The 18,286-nt window shown below is 37.4% G+C and overlaps 1 protein-coding gene across 11 annotated transcripts in view; it reads left to right on the top strand.

Annotated features, from left to right (window-relative positions):
* The window catches only part of USP44 (ubiquitin specific peptidase 44), a 53,750-nt gene that overhangs the window by 32,654 nt on the left and 2,810 nt on the right, over nt 1-18,286 (top strand). For all 11 annotated transcript variants that reach the window (XR_006220169.1, XM_007085636.3, XM_042992930.1 and 8 more), the window contains 4 exons: nt 5,146-6,640; nt 10,331-10,526; nt 12,677-12,785; nt 17,865-18,070. Coding sequence is in view for 10 of the 11 variants with exons in the window: in XM_007085636.3 (XP_007085698.2) it covers nt 5,216-6,640; nt 10,331-10,526; nt 12,677-12,785; nt 17,865-18,070 (1,936 nt within the window). In the remaining variant the exon portion in view is untranslated. The remainder of the gene's footprint in view (nt 1-5,145; nt 6,641-10,330; nt 10,527-12,676; nt 12,786-17,864; nt 18,071-18,286) is intronic.

Raw genomic sequence — 18,286 nt, 5'->3', positions numbered from 1 at the left:
CCTTTCTAACCATTTTGTTGTGATACCTCTCCACTGCTATATTGCCTCTCAGAGAGATGGCATCTGATCAGCATTTCACTTTTTTCAGGGTTTTTCATTGAATGGAATCACAATGTTCAATTTTAGGCCACTTCCTGTTGAAGGGCCGTGAGAACCTTGCCATCATCATGTAAATAGATTTTTTAGTAACAATTAGGAATGTATTTGCAGAACAGAGAAGAGATTAAAGAGGCTTGTGTATAATTTAGCTACATATGTGCTAAATTATATACTAGTATGCATATTTAAAATTTATTGTATAAGTAACATGCTTATTTAGATATTTGAAAATATGGATAACCCCAAAATAAACTATATTATACATTCTTTCTAGAAGTTTCTTTTCTTTTGAGTCTTCTTTTCTGAATGTTATGCAAGGTATAACTCATACCACCTCTAAAATTTTAGAATGAAATAATTTCCCTTGAGTGTAAATAAGCAGCATTTCCATCTTCATCTCAAGAAGTTGAACTAATAATTATTGTCTGACTTGCCAGAAAGGAATGTTTAAATTGTCTCTGTATTCTTTACATGATCCTTTTTATTTTATTTTTTATATAATCTTTTTAAAACAAAAGTAGAGGGGGCCTGGGTGGCTCAGTTGGATGACCATTCGATTCTTAATTTTGGGCTCAGAATTGACCCCTGCACTGAGCGTGGAACCTGCTTAAGGTTCTCTCTCTCCCCCTCTGCTTCCCTCCCCAGCTCACATGTGCTCTCTCTCTCTTAAAAAAAAAAAAACAAAACAACAACAACAAAAACCACATTAAAGTAGATAGAAGAGAACCCTAAATTTTTATCTTAATCTCCATATTGAACCAGTTCTTTAAGCCAAAGTTTGTTTGACGCTAATCTACCTCTGCTCCCATCTTTCCTTCAACACTTCTGCAGCTTTAATTTCCTTATATCTGGAGTAATAATCTCTTTTAATCATTCATCCTTCCTCTGGGTCTGCATTTCAGATCCATCTGTGACCTATATATCTGATCATGTCATTCTTCTCTACAGAGTTTTTCAGTGACTTATCGCCCATAGTTTCTGGAAGCAGGCTTGGGGATGATTAGGGCAGGGAATTTTCTGGGTCTTAGGTACCCATGAATGGATCTAAAAGGGAAGCTGGGATGTGTGCAGGCTCCAGGTGACCACCTTCCCCTGACTCTGCAGACTCCACATCATGGGAGAGGGTTAGGGCAGGGACCCCCTTAAGTGTCAGGTCTGGGCCCTGGTGGTCTAGGTTTATAGGAAGAGCATGCTGTTGCTGTGTAAACTCTTGGTGGCAACAAGGATCAAAGCTGGGAGACCATTTAGGAGCCTTATTGCAGTAATCCAGGTGAGACTTGATTGTGACTTGGACCAGGGTGAGAGCAGTAGAGGTAATAAATTGTCGGGTTCTCGATATATTTTTAAGATAGAGCCAACCATTTTTTCCTGAAGGATTCGTGTAGGGAGAGAGAAAAAGGAGTCAAGGATGAGATATTTAGCTTCAGTACGTGGAAGGGTTTAGGATAATGGAGCATATTAATCTTTGATGTCTTAATTTTGCCATTAGCAACTACTGTTGAATGCTAGGAGTTCTAATAAAATACTGTATTTGAACAGATTCTGGACCTCAGGAAATTTTGAAGGAAGAGAAATAAACTTGAAATATGAGCCTGAAGGGGTGTCTGGGTGGTTCAGACGGTTAAGTGTCCAACTCTTGATTTTGGCTCAGGTCATGGTCTCACAGTTTATGAGTTCGAGCCCTGCATCAGGCTCTGCACTGACAGTGTGGAGCCTGCTTGGGATTCTCCCTCTCTCTCTGCCCCTATCCCACTTGTGCTTGTTTACTTATTTATAAATAAATAAACTTCAAAAATTTTAAGAAAAAATGTGTGCCTGAAATGTGTACACATGTGAGTGTTGGGACTGGTCAGCCTTAAGTCCATATTCATGATACACCCTACATTTGAAAGTTAAGAAATGAAGGGGGAGAGGCTCTCTGATTGCTAGGAGATTTTACTAAAAAAAAAAAAAAAAAATTGGTGAGAAGGAACCAAAAATCAACTTCACCTTTGCAGCTTTCTTAGATGCCTGGAGGTGGCACCTAAGTACCATTGAAATTCATATTGCTGTCCTAAAAAAATGTATTTTTTATTTATCTTTTCAAATTTATATTTAAATCCTAGTTAGTTAACATAGTGTAATATTGTTTTCGGGAGTAGGATTTAGTGATTCATCACTTACGTATAACACCCAGTGCTCAACACAAGTGCCCTCCTTAATCTCCATCACCCATTTAGCCCATTACCCACCTATGTCCCCTCCAGCAACCCTCAGTTTGTTGTCTGTAATTTAAAGAATCTCTTACCATCTGCTTCCCTCTCTTTTTTTTCCCCCTTCTCCTATATTCATCTGTTTTGTTTATTAAATTCCACATACAAGTGAAATCCTATGGTATTTGTCTTTCACTGACTGACTTCTTTCTCTAAGCATAATACAGTCTAGCTATATCCATGCTATTGCAAATTCCAAGATTTCATTCTTTTTTTTTTTTAAGAGAGAGAGCGAGCACATGCACACACGCACAAATGGGGATGAGGTAGAGAGTATCTTAAGCAGGCTCCACGCTCAGCTCAGAGCCCAACTCAGGGCTCCATCTCACATGAGACTGTGAGATCACGACGTGAGCCAAAATCAAGAGTTGGACATTTGGGGTGCTTGGGTGGCTCAGTCAGTTAAGCATCTGACTCTTGAATTCAGCTCAGGTCATTATCTTACTCATGAGATTGAGCCCTGAGTCAGGCTCCAAGGGATCCTGTTTGGGATTCTCTCTCCCCCTCTCTCTCTGCCCCTGCCCTGCTGTGTTCTCTGTCTCTGTTTGTCTCTCTCAAAATAAATAAATAAACATTAAAAAAAAAAAAAAAGAGTTGGATTCTTAACCAGCTGAGCCACCCAGGTGCCCCAAGATCTCATTCTTTTTGATGGCTGAGTAATATTCCATTGTTACCTATACCCCACATCTTCATTATTCATTCATCAGTTGTTGGACATTTGGGCCCTTTCCACAATTTGGCTATTGTTGATAATGCTGCTATTAACATTGGAGTGCACATACCTCTTTGAACCACTATTTTTGTATGCTTTGTATTTACTAGGTAAATACCTAGTAATGCAATTGCTGGATCATAGGGTAGTTCTATTTTTAACTTTTTGAAGAACCTCCATACTGTTTTCCAGAATGGCTGAACCAATTTGCATTCCTGCCAACAGGGCGAGAAAGCTCCCCTTTCTCCACATTTTCACCAACACGTGTTGTTTCCTGTGTTGTTAATTTTAGCCATCCTGACAGGTGAGAGGTGGTATTTCATCGTGGTTTTGATTTGTATTTCCTTGATGGTGAGTGATGTTGAGCATCTTTTCACGTGTCAGTCATCTGGATGTTTTCTTTGGAAAAATCAATTCATGTCTTCTGCCCATTTCTTAACTGGATTGTTTGTTTTTGAGGGAGGTTGTTTGATAAGTTATTTATAGATTTTGGATAGTGTCCTTTTATCAGCTGCCCTAAAAGTTTGAAAGTATTGATCATACTACATAAAATGTTCTGAGTTCTGGAACTCAGAACTCCACTGCTTATGCCTGGAGCCTGACTCAGGCCATCCCATGACCCTGGGATCATTCAGCTGAAATCAAGAGTGGCTCAACCAACTGAGCCACGTAGGCACCCCTACTATCTTTATTTTTATTTATCTATTTTTAAGATTTTACTTTTAAGTAATCTCTATACCCAATGTGGGGTCCAAACTCACAATCCTGAGATCAAGAAAGAGTTGCACACTAAAGCAACTAAGTCAGCCAAATGCCTCTATTTTTAGATCCTGTAGCAGAAGTTTTCCTGACTCTTAACTCATAAAGGAACATGTTTCTGGGTCAAAACCACACAGGTTTTGTTTGTTTTGTTTTATTATGTTGGGATGGGGTTTTGTTTTTGTTTTTGTAATATGCTTATAATTTCAGATAGTGCATAGGCCCACCAGAATGTAAACATTTATTATATTGCCATCCACTTCTTATTTTTCTTTTTTGCTTTGCTTATGTATCCTTGTACATTCCTAAGAGGCTATTCAAACACAAAAGCATGTCTCTGTCTTTCTCCCTCCCTAAGGTAAACTGTCAAGTCTGTCAAATTCAAAGTATGTTACAGAGCCATGAATTAAAGGTCATTATTGATTTACTAGTGGAAAGCTAAATTTAAAATGGTAATTAAGTAAATATCGATGTGATTTATTTGAATAAATAGACTATAATAGAATGTTAAGATTTGTTCATCTTAGGGGCACCTGGGTGGCTCAGTCAGTTAAACATCTGATTTAATCTCAGCTCAGGTCTCGATCTCAGAGTTCAAGCCCCATGTTGGGCTCTACAACTGGGCATAGAGCCTACTTAAAATACATATTTTTTCACTGTAGCTACCATTATAGCTACCATTTATTGGGGGTTTACTGTGTGTTAAATATTTCATATTTTTTCAGTTTTTCATTGAAGTTGGTATGACTTTTCCCTGTTTTACAGAAATTTAGAGAAGTTAAAATATTTGCTCAAATCAGACATATAACAGTATGTTGCAGAGGTAGAATTCATATCTCTAAGTGTTTGTTTCAGAACTCATGCTGTTAACTATGATTATGCTTTAGTAACAATTTGGATAGGGGTCTCAGAATGTAGACATTACTGAGATATATTTCAGTCTTGCCGACTCTAATTTTTAAGAAAAGGAATGTAGTTCTTTAAACTGCCCTCAACTATTGGGTGAAAGGATGGATCTTATTCTAGTTCATTGAAAAGAGGGCACTACCCCCTTTCTACCAGTAGATGGTGGCAGAAAATTAAAAACAGTTTTTAAAGGGAACCTGTTGGAGAAAGTTAAGCGTGTATTTTTTTAGAGCAAGGCAGATGAGAGATTAGAGAGCTTCGGAACAAAAGACAAGTAAGAACTGCCTGTGGTGTTATGACAGGCAGCCCACAAATTGGGAGCAAAGGAAGCAAATTTATAAAAATTTTTCTTGGAAAAATACCTTATAAAAAAGAAAAATATTGGCTTTTATTAAAAATTGATATTGTTCTGCTTAGTTTTCAGATGTCTCAAGTATCGTGAACAGAGACTTGTTTGGATTATGTGTTTCTCAGCTAGACTGAATAAATGTTAACAATGGATAAGTGCAAACACATTGGGCAGTTGCGGCTTGCTCAAGACCATTCCATCCTCAACCCTCAGAAATGGCATTGTGTGGACTGCAATACAACTGAGTCGATTTGGGCTTGCCTTAGCTGTTCTCATGTTGCCTGTGGAAGATACATTGAAGAACATGCAGTCAGGCACTTTCAAGATAGCAGTCATCCTGTTGCCTTGGAGGTGAATGAGATGTATGTTTTTTGTTACCTTTGTGATGATTATGTTCTTAATGATAATGCAACTGGAGACCTGAAGTTACTACGAAGTACCTTAAGTGCAATCAAAAGTCAAAATTATCAGTGCACGACTCGTAGTGGAAGGGTTTTGCAGTCTGTGGGTACAAGTGATGATACTTATTACTTACACGATAGCACCCAATCTCTGCTTCAAAATGAAGATCAAATGTATACTGCTCTTTGGCATAGAAGAAGAATATTAATGGGTAAAATCTTTCGAACTTGGTTTGAACAATCACCCATTGGAAGAAAAAGACAAGAGGAACAATTTCAGGAAAAAATAGCAAAAAGAGAAGTGAAGAAAAGACGACAAGAATTAGAGTATCAAGTTAAAACAGAATTGGAAAGTATACATCCAAGAAAGAGTTTACGTTTGCAAGGTCTAGCTCAGTCTACCACAGTAGAAATAGTTCCTGTTCAAGTACCACTGCAAACCCCAGCATCACCAGCAAAAGATAAAGTAGTACCTACCTCAGAAGATGTAAGATTAAAAAAAGCCAATGACTCCTCAGGTAAACAAAGGCCAATAGTAACTCCTGGTGTAACTGGATTGAGAAATTTGGGAAATACTTGCTATATGAATTCTGTTCTTCAAGTGTTGAGTCATTTACTTATTTTTCGGCAATGTTTTTTAAAACTTGATCTGAACCGATGGCTGGCAGTGACAGCTAGTGATAAGACAAGATCACCTTATAAGCATCCACCAGTCACAGATACAGTATATCAAATGAATGAATGCCAAGAAAAAGATACAGGCTGTGTTCCCTCCAGACATCCAAGTTTATCATTAGGACTAAGTGGTGGAGCATCAAAGAGTAGAAAGATGGAACTTATTCAGCCAAAGGAACCAAGTTCACAATACATTTCTCTCTGTCATGAATTGCATACTTTGTTCCAAGTCATGTGGTCTGGAAAGTGGGCCTTAGTCTCACCATTTGCTATGCTACACTCCGTGTGGAGACTAATTCCAGCTTTTCGTGGTTATGCCCAACAGGATGCTCAGGAATTTCTCTGTGAACTTTTGGATAAAATACAACATGAACTAGAGACAACTGGTACTAGGTTACCAGCTCTTATCCCCACTTCTCAAAGGAAACTTATCAAACAGGTTCTGAATGTTGTGAATAATATTTTTCACGGACAACTACTTAGTCAGGTATGGATTTGTTTTTAATCTTACTTTCATCTTGGGGAATTCATAAAACGAAGCCTAAAAAATGTGTATTCTCTGTTTATCTAGTGTGTTAGAGAGGACTGTTTTCAGGTCAGAATAGATTGCTTTTACAAATATGTGTCAAGAGTCAGCTTATTCATTTACAGTGTTTCACTCATTTATGTGTTTCCTTCATGAATCACTGGAAGTAGTTTTTCATCTATGGTATCAAAGCTTTTGGGGCATCTGGCTGGCTCACTTGGTTAAGCATCCGACTCTTGATTTCAGCTCAGGTCATGATCACACGGTTCCTGAGTCCTGAGTCCTGTGCAGGGCTCTGCACTGACAGTGTGGAACCTGCTTGGGATTCTCTGTCTCCCCGTCTCTCTCTGCTCCTCGCCCACTCTTTTGCGCATGCACACGCACACTCTTTCTCTTTCAAAAATAATAAACATTTTTTAAAAAGCTTTTTTTGTGGGAAGAGGGAATCAGGAAACAAAGCTTCTTAGGTTGATAATATTAAATTCATTTTCTGAGAGATTGAGAAGAGAGGGTTTAATGCCTTAGGGAGCAGATTTGAAGATGCTGCGGTACTGGGAATGGATTTGGTACACACTTGAATAATTTTAGGAACCAAGAGGTAGCCCTGGAAGACTTTCTATAAAACCCACGAGGGCAAGGTCTGAAAGCTTTAATAAGTAGGTAGGGAAATTTTAAGTAAGTGTGATTTCATTGAAAATAATCCTAAATGATTTTCCTTTATTTTAATTACTGCTGTAAAAGTTTCCCTTGTTGTGAAAAGGAATCACAAAACCAGGATCTTTAATCCAATTAATAACTCTAATGAGTGGACTTGTTGGTAAACTATTACTAGACATAAGGTTCTCTACTTTTCCATAGCATAGATCTTAAAAATTTTTTTGTTTTAGGCAATTGGCTGTTAGGTCATTTCCTTCCTCTTGCACACCTGCCTCTGTTCCTCATTTCAACTTTCACAGTAATGATACTACCTTTTGTTTTTATAACATTAGCATACTTTGCTAGAATGTAGCTTAAATATTAAAAAAAAATTTTTTTTGAAGCTTGGGGCACCTGGGTGGCTCAGTCAGTTGAGTGTCTGACTTGATTTTGGCCCAGGTCATGATCCCAGCGTCATTGGATGGAGCCACGTGTCAGGCTCTGCACTGACAGCATGGAGCCTGCTTGGGGTTCTCTCTCCCTCTCCACCCCTCCCCTGCTTGTTCATACACTCTCTCTCTCTCAAAATAAACATTAAAAAAATTTTTTTGAAGCTCTGTGCCCAACGTGGGGCTTGAATTCATGATCCCAAGATTAAGAGTCACATGCTCTACCAACTGAGCCAGCCATGCATGCCTGTAGTTTAAGTATTTCAAATGTAATTATTCCTTGGGTGTATCTGTGATCTTTATTCCACTTAATGTTTCAGAAATGTGAAGATTCTACATTGTGCCAAATAGCAAATTAGAGTTGTTTCTTGTGTTGCATGCAATTTTGTTTTTCTACCATTTTTCTGCAAAAGCTTAAAATGCACTATTAAGGGTGCCTGGGTGGCTTGGTTGATTAAGCATCCAACTTCAGCTCAGGTCATGATCTCATGATTCATGGGTTCAAGCCCCACATTGGGCCTCACACTGACAGAGCAGAGCCTGGTTGGGATTCCCTCTGTCTGCCTTTCCCCCATCTGCACACACACTCTCTCTCAAAATAAATAAACTTAAAAAAAAGAAAGAGAGGAAAAAAATAATAAAATGAACTATTATAGGAGTGTCTGGCTGGCTCAGTCGGTAGGATATGCAACTCTGGATCCTTGGGGTTGTGAGTTCAAGCTCCATGTTGGGCCTAGAACTTACCTAAAAATTTAAACAAAAAATTTTTTTAATGTACTATTATAAATAGAGGTAATATATAGTCCCCAAGGACCTATATGATACAATAAATCTATGCAGTAAAAGAAAAACCATCCCCTTATCCCATAACTCCACAATCCACATATAAAAACTATTAATATTTTGGTATATTTCCTTCTAGTTTTTTTTCTTCTGCACATTTATACATATTTTCCCCAACTTGTGTGGTCATGATGAATTTATCTCCTTTCTTCATTTTTTTTTTGTTGTTGTTGTTGTTGTTGTTGTTGAGAGAGAGAGAGAGAGGGAGAGAGAGGGAATCTTAAGCAGACTTCATGTTCAGCACAGAGCCTGACTGGAGCTCAACATTCACAATCGTGAAATCATGACCTGAACAAAAATCAGGAGGCAGATGGCTAACTGAGCCACCCAGGTGCCTGTAGTTTTTCATTATGATGTAAAGATTTTTCAGTCTTTAGAATATTTTATCCTTTTTTTGTTTTTTACAGCATGTCAATGTCCATTATATGTATATACCATAATATATTTACCCATTCCCATATTGTTGACTTGTAAAATAGTTGCAGTTTTTCTGTTATTATAAAGTTATAAGACATTTTTTCTAATGATTTCCTTAAGACAGAACCCTAGAAGTAGCATTACTTTGTCAAAAGGTAGGTCTTTCGATACTTGAGTACAAGTTTCTTTCCAGAAAGAATTTTATATTTCATATTTTGAATAGTGCAAGAGTGCCCGTGTGTTTATTTTTTCTTTTATGGATGACTTGAAATTAATAAAAATTTTTATGCCAGCTTTTTGCTCTCTTCCTTTAGACATGTAATAAACTCTTAGGAATATGGTTATCTCAGGAGATTCAGATGCTTGGTTCCTTTAATAAACTGTTCTCAAAAGGTTAAAACCTGGCCCAAATGAGTCCCCAGACAAACACCAAGAGTGTTCTTTTCTTTGTGTCAATTTGTTAAATCTAAAATCTACATTAGACCTGGCTTCTTTATTTTGTTGCCTGTTTCAGGAATGTAGCTTTATGAAAGAGTTTAGTAATCTATCATGTGGAGATTATTAGATTTGTAGTCTGTCTTCAACATTAAATCCTGCTGAGTGTTTCACTGAAGTTATAAGTCTTTCCCTTTCCAGTTGCTCTATTTCCTATGTCAGTTGTTAGAACTGCCCCGTATTCTTTGTAGTTCCTATATTTGGTGAAGATTTTGATGTAGTGATGTTTGTTTTAAGTGAGAGTATGATGACACCATTTACATTAAATGTATTGGCTTTTGAAATTATCAATTGGTAGGGCTTCAAAATCTACACGTACTAATATACTATATATAAAAATATACAAATAGTATTTTATTTGTATCATGGTTAAGAGGTTATAGGGATTTGGAGAGAGAAAATTAGTGAAAGATGAGGAAGGAAAAAGGACAAAGAACAAGTCTAATAATCTAAACATATTAAATTAAATGCATATAAATCTCTTTCACACACACACATATATACCAAATTAAATGAGTCCACAGTTGTCTTTTTTTTTTTTTAAACCTACATTCAGATTTGACTAATGGCCTTGGAGTTTTTTAAATGCCTACTGGTTAAAGCCCACCAGTACATAATGGGTTTAATGACAGTCATTGAAAGGAAAAATTATAATAATAAAAAAATCCCTGAAAATAATACAAAGCAAATTATTCAGAATTCTGATGGTGCATTTTCATAAGAAAAACTAATTTACTGACCTCTATAGTGAAAGGAGTAAGTGTTTTGACAGAAGGATTGTAATCTGAGGAACTAATATTTTTATTTTCAGGTTACATGTGTTGCATGTGACAACAAATCAAACACCATAGAACCTTTCTGGGACTTGTCATTGGAATTTCCAGAAAGATACCAATGCAGTGGAAAAGATATTACTTCCCAGCCATGTCTGGTTACTGAAATGTTGGCCAAATTCACAGAAACTGAAGCTTTAGAAGGAAAAATCTACGTATGTGACCAGTGTAACTGTAAGTAGAGACTATATATTCTCTTTGCTTTTCTAAGATTAGCAAAGAGAAACACAAATGAGAGGAAGCGTAAAAAATTCCTGAAGTAGTAGTTCTGGAAATAAAGTTTGGTAGTTCATCAAAAGAAATTGAGATAGATGTTTCTACTTTATAATTGGCATTTGTGAACTATGTGTTTGTTTTGCCTTCTGATGACATTAAAAGAATTTATCCTATAGTCAATTGTGGAGAGAAAGAATTCATAAAATAAGAAATTTAAACTTAATATGTGAGACAGAATAAAGTAGCAACGGGGAATAGTCAAAGGAAAGCATATTATTTAGTACTGAATGTAATGTTTGCTGAGTCTTCTAGCTACATATCAAAACACTGATCTATAGATAATATATGTGTATAAGTGTGTGTATGCATAGCTAGATAATAGGACATAATATATAGGGGGACTGCTGTATGGAAATTGGTTTCATGAAAACAAAGATTTAGTCAAAAACCATCTACTGTCTCTTCTATATTAGTCATTGTTCTAATTGCTATGGATAGAAATAAAATACTTTTTAAGGTACTTACATTCCTAATGGAAGAAACAGACAATTAAGATCTATTATGAGAAACTCTGTCATAGAGGTAAGCACAGGAACCCAGCACTGGGGGATGAAACAGCCATTGCAGTTAAAGAGAAGCATCATCCTCCAGGGAAATTGTATATAAAACCATGACAGATCTGTTGTGTCTTTAGCTGGTGTCTATCTTTTCTATCAATGTACATGTGGCATCTTAGTGTTTATACCATATATTTTCAAGTATTCTTTCTAATTTCCATGTCTGGAAAAAATGACTCTAGAGTTTTAGATACTAAACTTCTAAAGTAATATAAAAGAAATATTGGATGTTCCAGCATTGAAGAAATGTCACATCAATGGATGGTTTTCTTAGAATGGCTTATACTGACATTTTCTGAGTGCTGTCTAATATGAACTCTGTTATAAATATATAACCCTAAGATTTATGAGGTTAGAACAAAATAAACCTTATCAAATTCAAATGGTGAAGTATTTTTTTTCTTGGACATAAATGTGAATGGTCCTAGATGCTTTCATCACCAAATCTGGGAATAGAAAGATACTATGAATGAATACAGAATATGATTTTATAATATGTTTGTGTGTGTGTGTTGGGCCTACCAAATAAAGGCCTAAAAGAGCTACTCTAATTTAATACATACAGGCAAATGTTTAAAATTATAAGTCAGGGAGTTGACATCACTTATCTAGCTATACATGGGCCATATATTCAGGGAGACAATCCAAATGTAGGTCTAGGACATTCAGCAGCGCTGGATTCCTGGATGTCAGGAGCAGAGACTTGGAGGAAAGTCTTCTGGTGGCAAGTGGAGATGGCTTAGAGGATAGCCTCATAGGGGACTGGTTCCACCCCGTACAGGAGAAGCAGCTATTGCTGTGACTGGAGTCAGAGCTGCTGTATAAGTTGAAGGACAGCTCCTAGGCATCCAGAGCAAACTTGTAGATAATGGCCCAGCCTGAAGCTGCAGGGTACAATTCATAGGTGAACCTCTAAGAGAAGCAGAGGAGACAACAGAAAGAATCTAAAATGCCACCTGTTTTAAGATTTGTACTAAAATAGCAAAAGCAAGACACCGAGGGAGTCCTCAGACACAGAGCTGGTAAAGGACTGCTGTGCCAGGAAGTGGGGAAGGGTGTTCTGAGCAATTATGAACCTGTCCCCACTGGGATTCTGATTAAATTCAGTAAATGAACTGACCATGATAATTGTTTAGATGAAGAATTTGGGAAGTGTATATTAAAGTATGTTTAGGGAAAGTTTTCTTCTTAATTGGCATAGCCAAATCCATTTTTAAATATTGTAGCACTATATCATTCTATTGCCTTATTTGCAGGATTATATTAAATCATGTACTGAATTGTGTACATGTCTGTCTACCTTGACTAGCTCTTAAGTTGTGTGTATGCATGTTTGTACTTACAAGTTTTTTTAGAGCAAGTATGTCCTTATCTCTAGCACAGTACAATGCCTGTGACAGAGAAGATGTTTAATAATACATGTCTAAAGTATTTACTCAGCATTTCTTTGTATCTTTAAATTTGATTCTCATTCTGTCTTTGATATCACAGCAAAACGTAGAAGGTTTTCCTCAAAATCAGTTGTACTCACAGAGGCACGAAAACAGCTTATGGTTTGTCACCTACCTCAGGTTCTCAGACTACATCTCAAACGATTCAGGTTAGTTGTAGTGGTATTATAACTACATGCTTCATTTGTTTGTTTGTTTTAAAGATTTTTTATTTTTTAAGTAATCTCTACATTCAACGTGGGGTTTGAACTTAACACCACCAAGATCAAGAGTCACATGATATACCAACTGAGCCAGCCAGGCTCCCCTCCAACTTTACACTTCTAATTTAATCATTCCTTGTGCTTATCATGCTTTAAAACTTAACACACATAATGAATCAAATTTTAGTAGTATATACTGGGCTAGCAGATGACTTAATAACATCTACCTACTTCTGCATTCACTTATTTATTTACTTACTTTTTAAATGTTTACTTATTTGAGAGTGTGTGTGCATGGGGCAGAGGGAGAGGAAGAGAGAGAATCCCAAGCAGAGCTCCAGGTGGGGCTAGATATCAGGAACCATGAGATCATAACTTGAGCCAAGATTGAGAGTCAGATGCTTGGCTGACTGAGCCACCCAGGCACCCCTACTTCTGCTTTTTTTTAAAGACAAAAAAAAATCCTGTCATTATCTCTAGCCTTGACCAGTAAACACTACATTTAATAACTAAACTTCTGATTTGCTTCCCTTGTAGAATACATTGCTAATGAGTCGACCCCTCCCATTTTGGTCTGCTCAGTAATCTTATTCTCCATGTAAGTTTCTGCTTATAGAGTTTAAAATATGCTCAGTGAGGGTGTAAAAGTCTTTATAACTTAGAGGATTTGGCTCAATTGTTTCATTCTCAGAAAAATAAGTTCAACTAAGAGCAGTTAACAAAAACAAAAAAAAATTCTAGTGTTCAGAAATATGTTTAGTCAGGTGAATTAGTTTGCAAAACTGTTGGTTAAGCAAAGCATATGGTTTCATACTTTGTAATAACCATGTTAACCTTAAAGCTTATTCTTCTCTTAAATGACTTTATGTGCTAGGACTTGAAAACTACTGAGACCATGTTTTTCATACATATTGGGTTTTGCTTGTTTAAAGTTTTTTTAATAATTGGGGCGCCTGGGTGGCTCAGTTGGTTAAGGGTCTGACGTCGGCTCAGGTCATGATCTCACGGTTTGTGAGTTCAAGCCCCACATCGGGCTCTGTGCTGACAGCTCAGAGTCTGGAGCCTGCTGTCTCCCTCTCACTCTGCCCCTCCCCACCTCACACTCTGTCTCTCTCTCCTTCAAAAATAAATAAACATTGAAAAATGTAAAGTTTTTTTAATAATTAAAATATTTATTTATTTTAACATTTATTTACTTATTTTTGAGACAGAGGCAGAGCATAAGCAGGGGAGGGGGAGGGAGAGAGAGAGAGAGAGAGAGAGAGAGAGAGAGAGAGAGAGAGAGAGAGAGATACAGATACAGAATCTGAAGCAGGCTCCGGGCTGCTCTGTTTGTTAGCACAGAGCCTGACGCGGGGCTCGAACTCACGAACTGCTAGACCATGACCCGAGCTGAAGTCAGACACTCAACCAACTGAGCCACCCAGGTGCCCCAATAATATATTTTTTTAATTCAAACTTTACAGAAGGTAAAGTAAAAGCCCAAAATAAGTATCTCTTTCCTCTCAGTCCCACTTCCCAGAGATATTCACTGTTAACTCTAGTCAGTTATTTCAGTTACTTATTGAAGCTGTTAAAGGAACAGTCAGCAAATAACATGTGAGTGCTGGTTAATGCAAGATGTTCTATATTCTTTGGGGAATATAAAGTAGGTTCCTTTTCTCAAGATTATAGTCAGGCATGCACAGAAATAGTGGTGAAATAGAAATACTAAGTATCACAAATTATATACAAATTGATTTATCAGAGACTTAGAAGAGGGGGTTAGCTGATGTTCCCAAAGCCTCTCTTATGGCATAGGGGTCTTTATATTATTCAGATCTCAGTTTATATGTCATCTCTTTAGAGCAGACTTCCCTGACCATCCTACTTAAAAGTAGAACCACTCAGGGAACCTGGGTGGCCCATTCAGTTAAGGGTTCGCGTTTGGCTCAGGTCATGATCCCTGGGTTGTGGGATCTAGCCCTGTGTCGGGCTCGTGCTGAGCGTTTAAGATTCTTTCTCCCTCTGCCCCTCACCCTTGCTCAAGCTCTCTCTTTTTTTTTTCTAAAAAAAAAAAAAAAAAAAAGGTAGTACCACCCAACCCTCATTATCATACTACCCTATTTCTGCTTAAATGGCAGAACCCATCACCTGCAATTAGTAGTTTACTTATTTCTCTTCCTCTGCTAGTGGAACAGAAGCTCAGTAAGGACAGGAATGTTGTCTATTTCATTCCTATATCCCAAGGCCCAGAACCAAATTCTGTGCATAGTATTTGGCCGAAAATATTTACTAAGTGAATGAATGGGGCATGTACAGAAGGAGGAGCACTTTAGCCTAAGGGAGCAACGTGAACAAAGGTATGGAGGAAGGAACAGGGAAGGGTATAAACAAAAGGTTTAGTGAAGTCAGGCAAGACCTGCCATTGTGCATAAAATCAAGTGGAGTGGAAACTGGAGGACTAATTAGGAGGTTAATGTTGTATTCCAGGGCCAGGGAGCATGGAGAGGTAAGAACATAAAAGAGATTCTGTAAAGAAAAAACTGAAAGGACTCAAATTTTGGTTACATAAATTGGTACTGAATCGGCTACTGTAAACTGTTAAAGAACTTCCTGTTCTTCATAATTGCTGCTTTAACCTGGTATTTGAAGCTTTCCTTAGAGTTAAACCTGTTTGACTCCCTTTCCATCTTCTGCCCAAAACATTTTTGACCCTTCATGCCATATTTATTTCTGATTCAGAGATTTTGCTTATGCTGCCTTTACCACTTTGTCTTTCTCCTTTTTCTTCATCTTTGAATGAAGATTTGCCAGTGTATAAAATATATAGGATATATAAAAGATAAAAGGGAGAATGGGATTGGACAGGGGCATACAGGAGCCTCTGAAAAGGCATAAGAAATGGAACGTTTCTAGTACCGTAAAAGCTCCCCACGTGTGTCTCCCAGTCTATTCTCTCCCTTCTCTTTGAAGTAAACCACTGTGCACTTAGGGTATAGTGTTATCTTGTTATCATTTTACTGTATTTCTTTTTTTTTGTTTGTTTGTGTTTTATTTATTTTGAGAGAGAGCATGAGTGGGACAGAGAGAGAGTGAGAGAGAATCCCAAGCAGGCTCCGCACTGTCAGTGCAGATCCCAAAACAGGGTTCAAACTCACAAACCTCAAGATCATGATCTGAGGGGCGCCTGGGTGGCTCAGTCGGTTGAGTGTCCGACTTCAGCTCAGGTCATGATCTCATGGTTTGTGAGTTCAAGCCCCACGTCGGGCTCTGTGCTGACAGCTCAGAGCCTGGAGCCTGCTTCCGATTCTGTGTCTCCCTCTGTCTCTGCCCCTCCCCTACTTGTGCTCTGTCTCTCTCAAAAATAAATAATCATTAAAAAATTTTTTTAAAAATCATGATCTAAGCTGAAATCAAGAGTTGGACACTTAACCCACTGAGCCACCCAGGCACCCACAATTTACTGTATCAGCAGAAAAAAACTGGGTGCCAAACTTATCAATAGGAATCAATTGTCTATTTAGATGGCATACAAGTGTTTATTGAGCATTATTAAATAATGTAAGGTTTGAATTTTATGGTTAAATAAAATATAAACTTGTGAATGATAAGAATTATAGGAACTTACGTTAAGCAAGTGCCTTTTTTTTTTAACGTGCTTGGTCTTCCATCCTGACTAAAGGTGCACTGGATGTAGGATTTTTCATACATTTCATGGGGAAGGATTGGGATATGAGTCTTAGTCCATTTAATTTGCAAGTCTCACCTTTAGTTCCATACCAGTTTATATTGTACTGATAGCATCTTCACATATTTTGACTTCACAAAACCTATCTATTTTCCTTTCTCCTTTGTCTACTTATTTTTATCCATCATAACTTCATGTTTTAGTACTTTAATGCTATTATATTTTCATCAATGGCTGTCTTTTGTCTCTGCACCACAGTACCCCAAGCTGCATTATAATCCCTTCTAAGAACAACCATGTATTACATTATTTTCCCTTGTAGCACCAGCTCATACTCTGTGTATGATAAAAACATTGTTTGCCATGTTTTGATCTAGTACCAAGAAGGATGACCAACAGGCTGGGAAAAGGACAGTATAGAGGCACTATTAGAGTTCTATCCCTAATGAGTATTTTGCTGACTTACAAGGAAGGGTCACAGTTCCTTTTTTTTTTTTTTTTTTTTAAGAGCTCTGAAGTGTTCTGAGGAATTAGAGGTTTTGTTCTGTTTTTTTCTCCACATCTGGCCAAGAAGGATCCAGAGTATGTTTCCCAAGTACAAACTCTAGCTTCTGGGGTATCTCCCTTATGGTGTGACAAGGCAACAGAGAATTAAAAACCTTTTGGTGGGCACCTGGCTGGTCAGTTGGTGGAGCCTACAACTCTTGGTCTTGGGGTTGTGAGCTCAAGTCCTGTGTTGGGTGTAGAGATTATTTAAAATCTTTAGGGGTGCCTGGGTGGCTCAGTCAGTTGAGCATCCGACTCTTGATTTCAGCTCAGGTCATGATCCTAGGTTTGTGGGTTCCAGCCCCGTGTCAGGCTCTGTGCTGACAGTGCGAAGCCTGCTTAGAATTCATTTCTCCCCTTCTCTGCCCCTACCCCACTCGCACTCTGTAAGTCTCTTTCAAAATAAATAAATAAACCTTTAAAAGATTTTTTTAATGAAAAATAAATACAATCTCTAAAAAAAATAAATAAAAATTTAAAAACCCTTTGGTACTTTAAATTAATCCATTAGAAGGGGGAAACTGCCACAGGGCCGTAATTTCCTTCCTATATTAATTTTCTTCCTATATTATCATCTAACTACAGAAGGCAGATACTTTAAAACCTGACTAGACCTGTTTAATAAGCCTAAATTCTTCCATTTATAGCCACCTTCAGCACTGAAAGGATTTTATATTTACATTATTTTACATATGATACTTTGTATTCTATACTGAGACCTATTATTATGACTGTCTGAACCTGGCACATGTTTATATTCCATTGATTTTTTTTTTTTTTTAAATAATTTTACCCTGGTTTGTTCACAGGTGGTCAGGACGTAATAACCGAGAGAAAATTGGTGTTCATGTTGGCTTTGAAGAAATCTTAAACATGGAGCCTTATTGCTGCAGGGAATCCCTGAAATCCCTCAGACCAGAATGTTTTATCTATGACTTATCTGCTGTAGTAATGCACCATGGGAAAGGATTTGGCTCAGGACACTACACTGCCTACTGCTATAATTCTGAAGGAGGTATAGATGGGTAGATGGGGAAAAGTATTTTATCTTGGGTCAAATTTGGAAGCTGGAGTTCAGGATTTACAATTTCTAAATTGACCACTAAATCATCTTAAGTGAAGCCACTTGACCTTTTGTTTTCTTTCAAGAATACTTCTATAGTTCATAAAAAAACTGAGAGTTTGTGCAGAAAATGGATATTTTCTGCAGGATTGTAGTTTTGACTTTCAA

This window comes from Panthera tigris, chromosome B4 (assembly GCF_018350195.1).
Source record: "Panthera tigris isolate Pti1 chromosome B4, P.tigris_Pti1_mat1.1, whole genome shotgun sequence".
Taxonomy (NCBI): Eukaryota; Metazoa; Chordata; class Mammalia; order Carnivora; family Felidae; genus Panthera; species Panthera tigris.
Note: the sequence above shows the minus strand (reverse complement) of the source record. Positions and strands in the feature narration are given on the sequence as shown.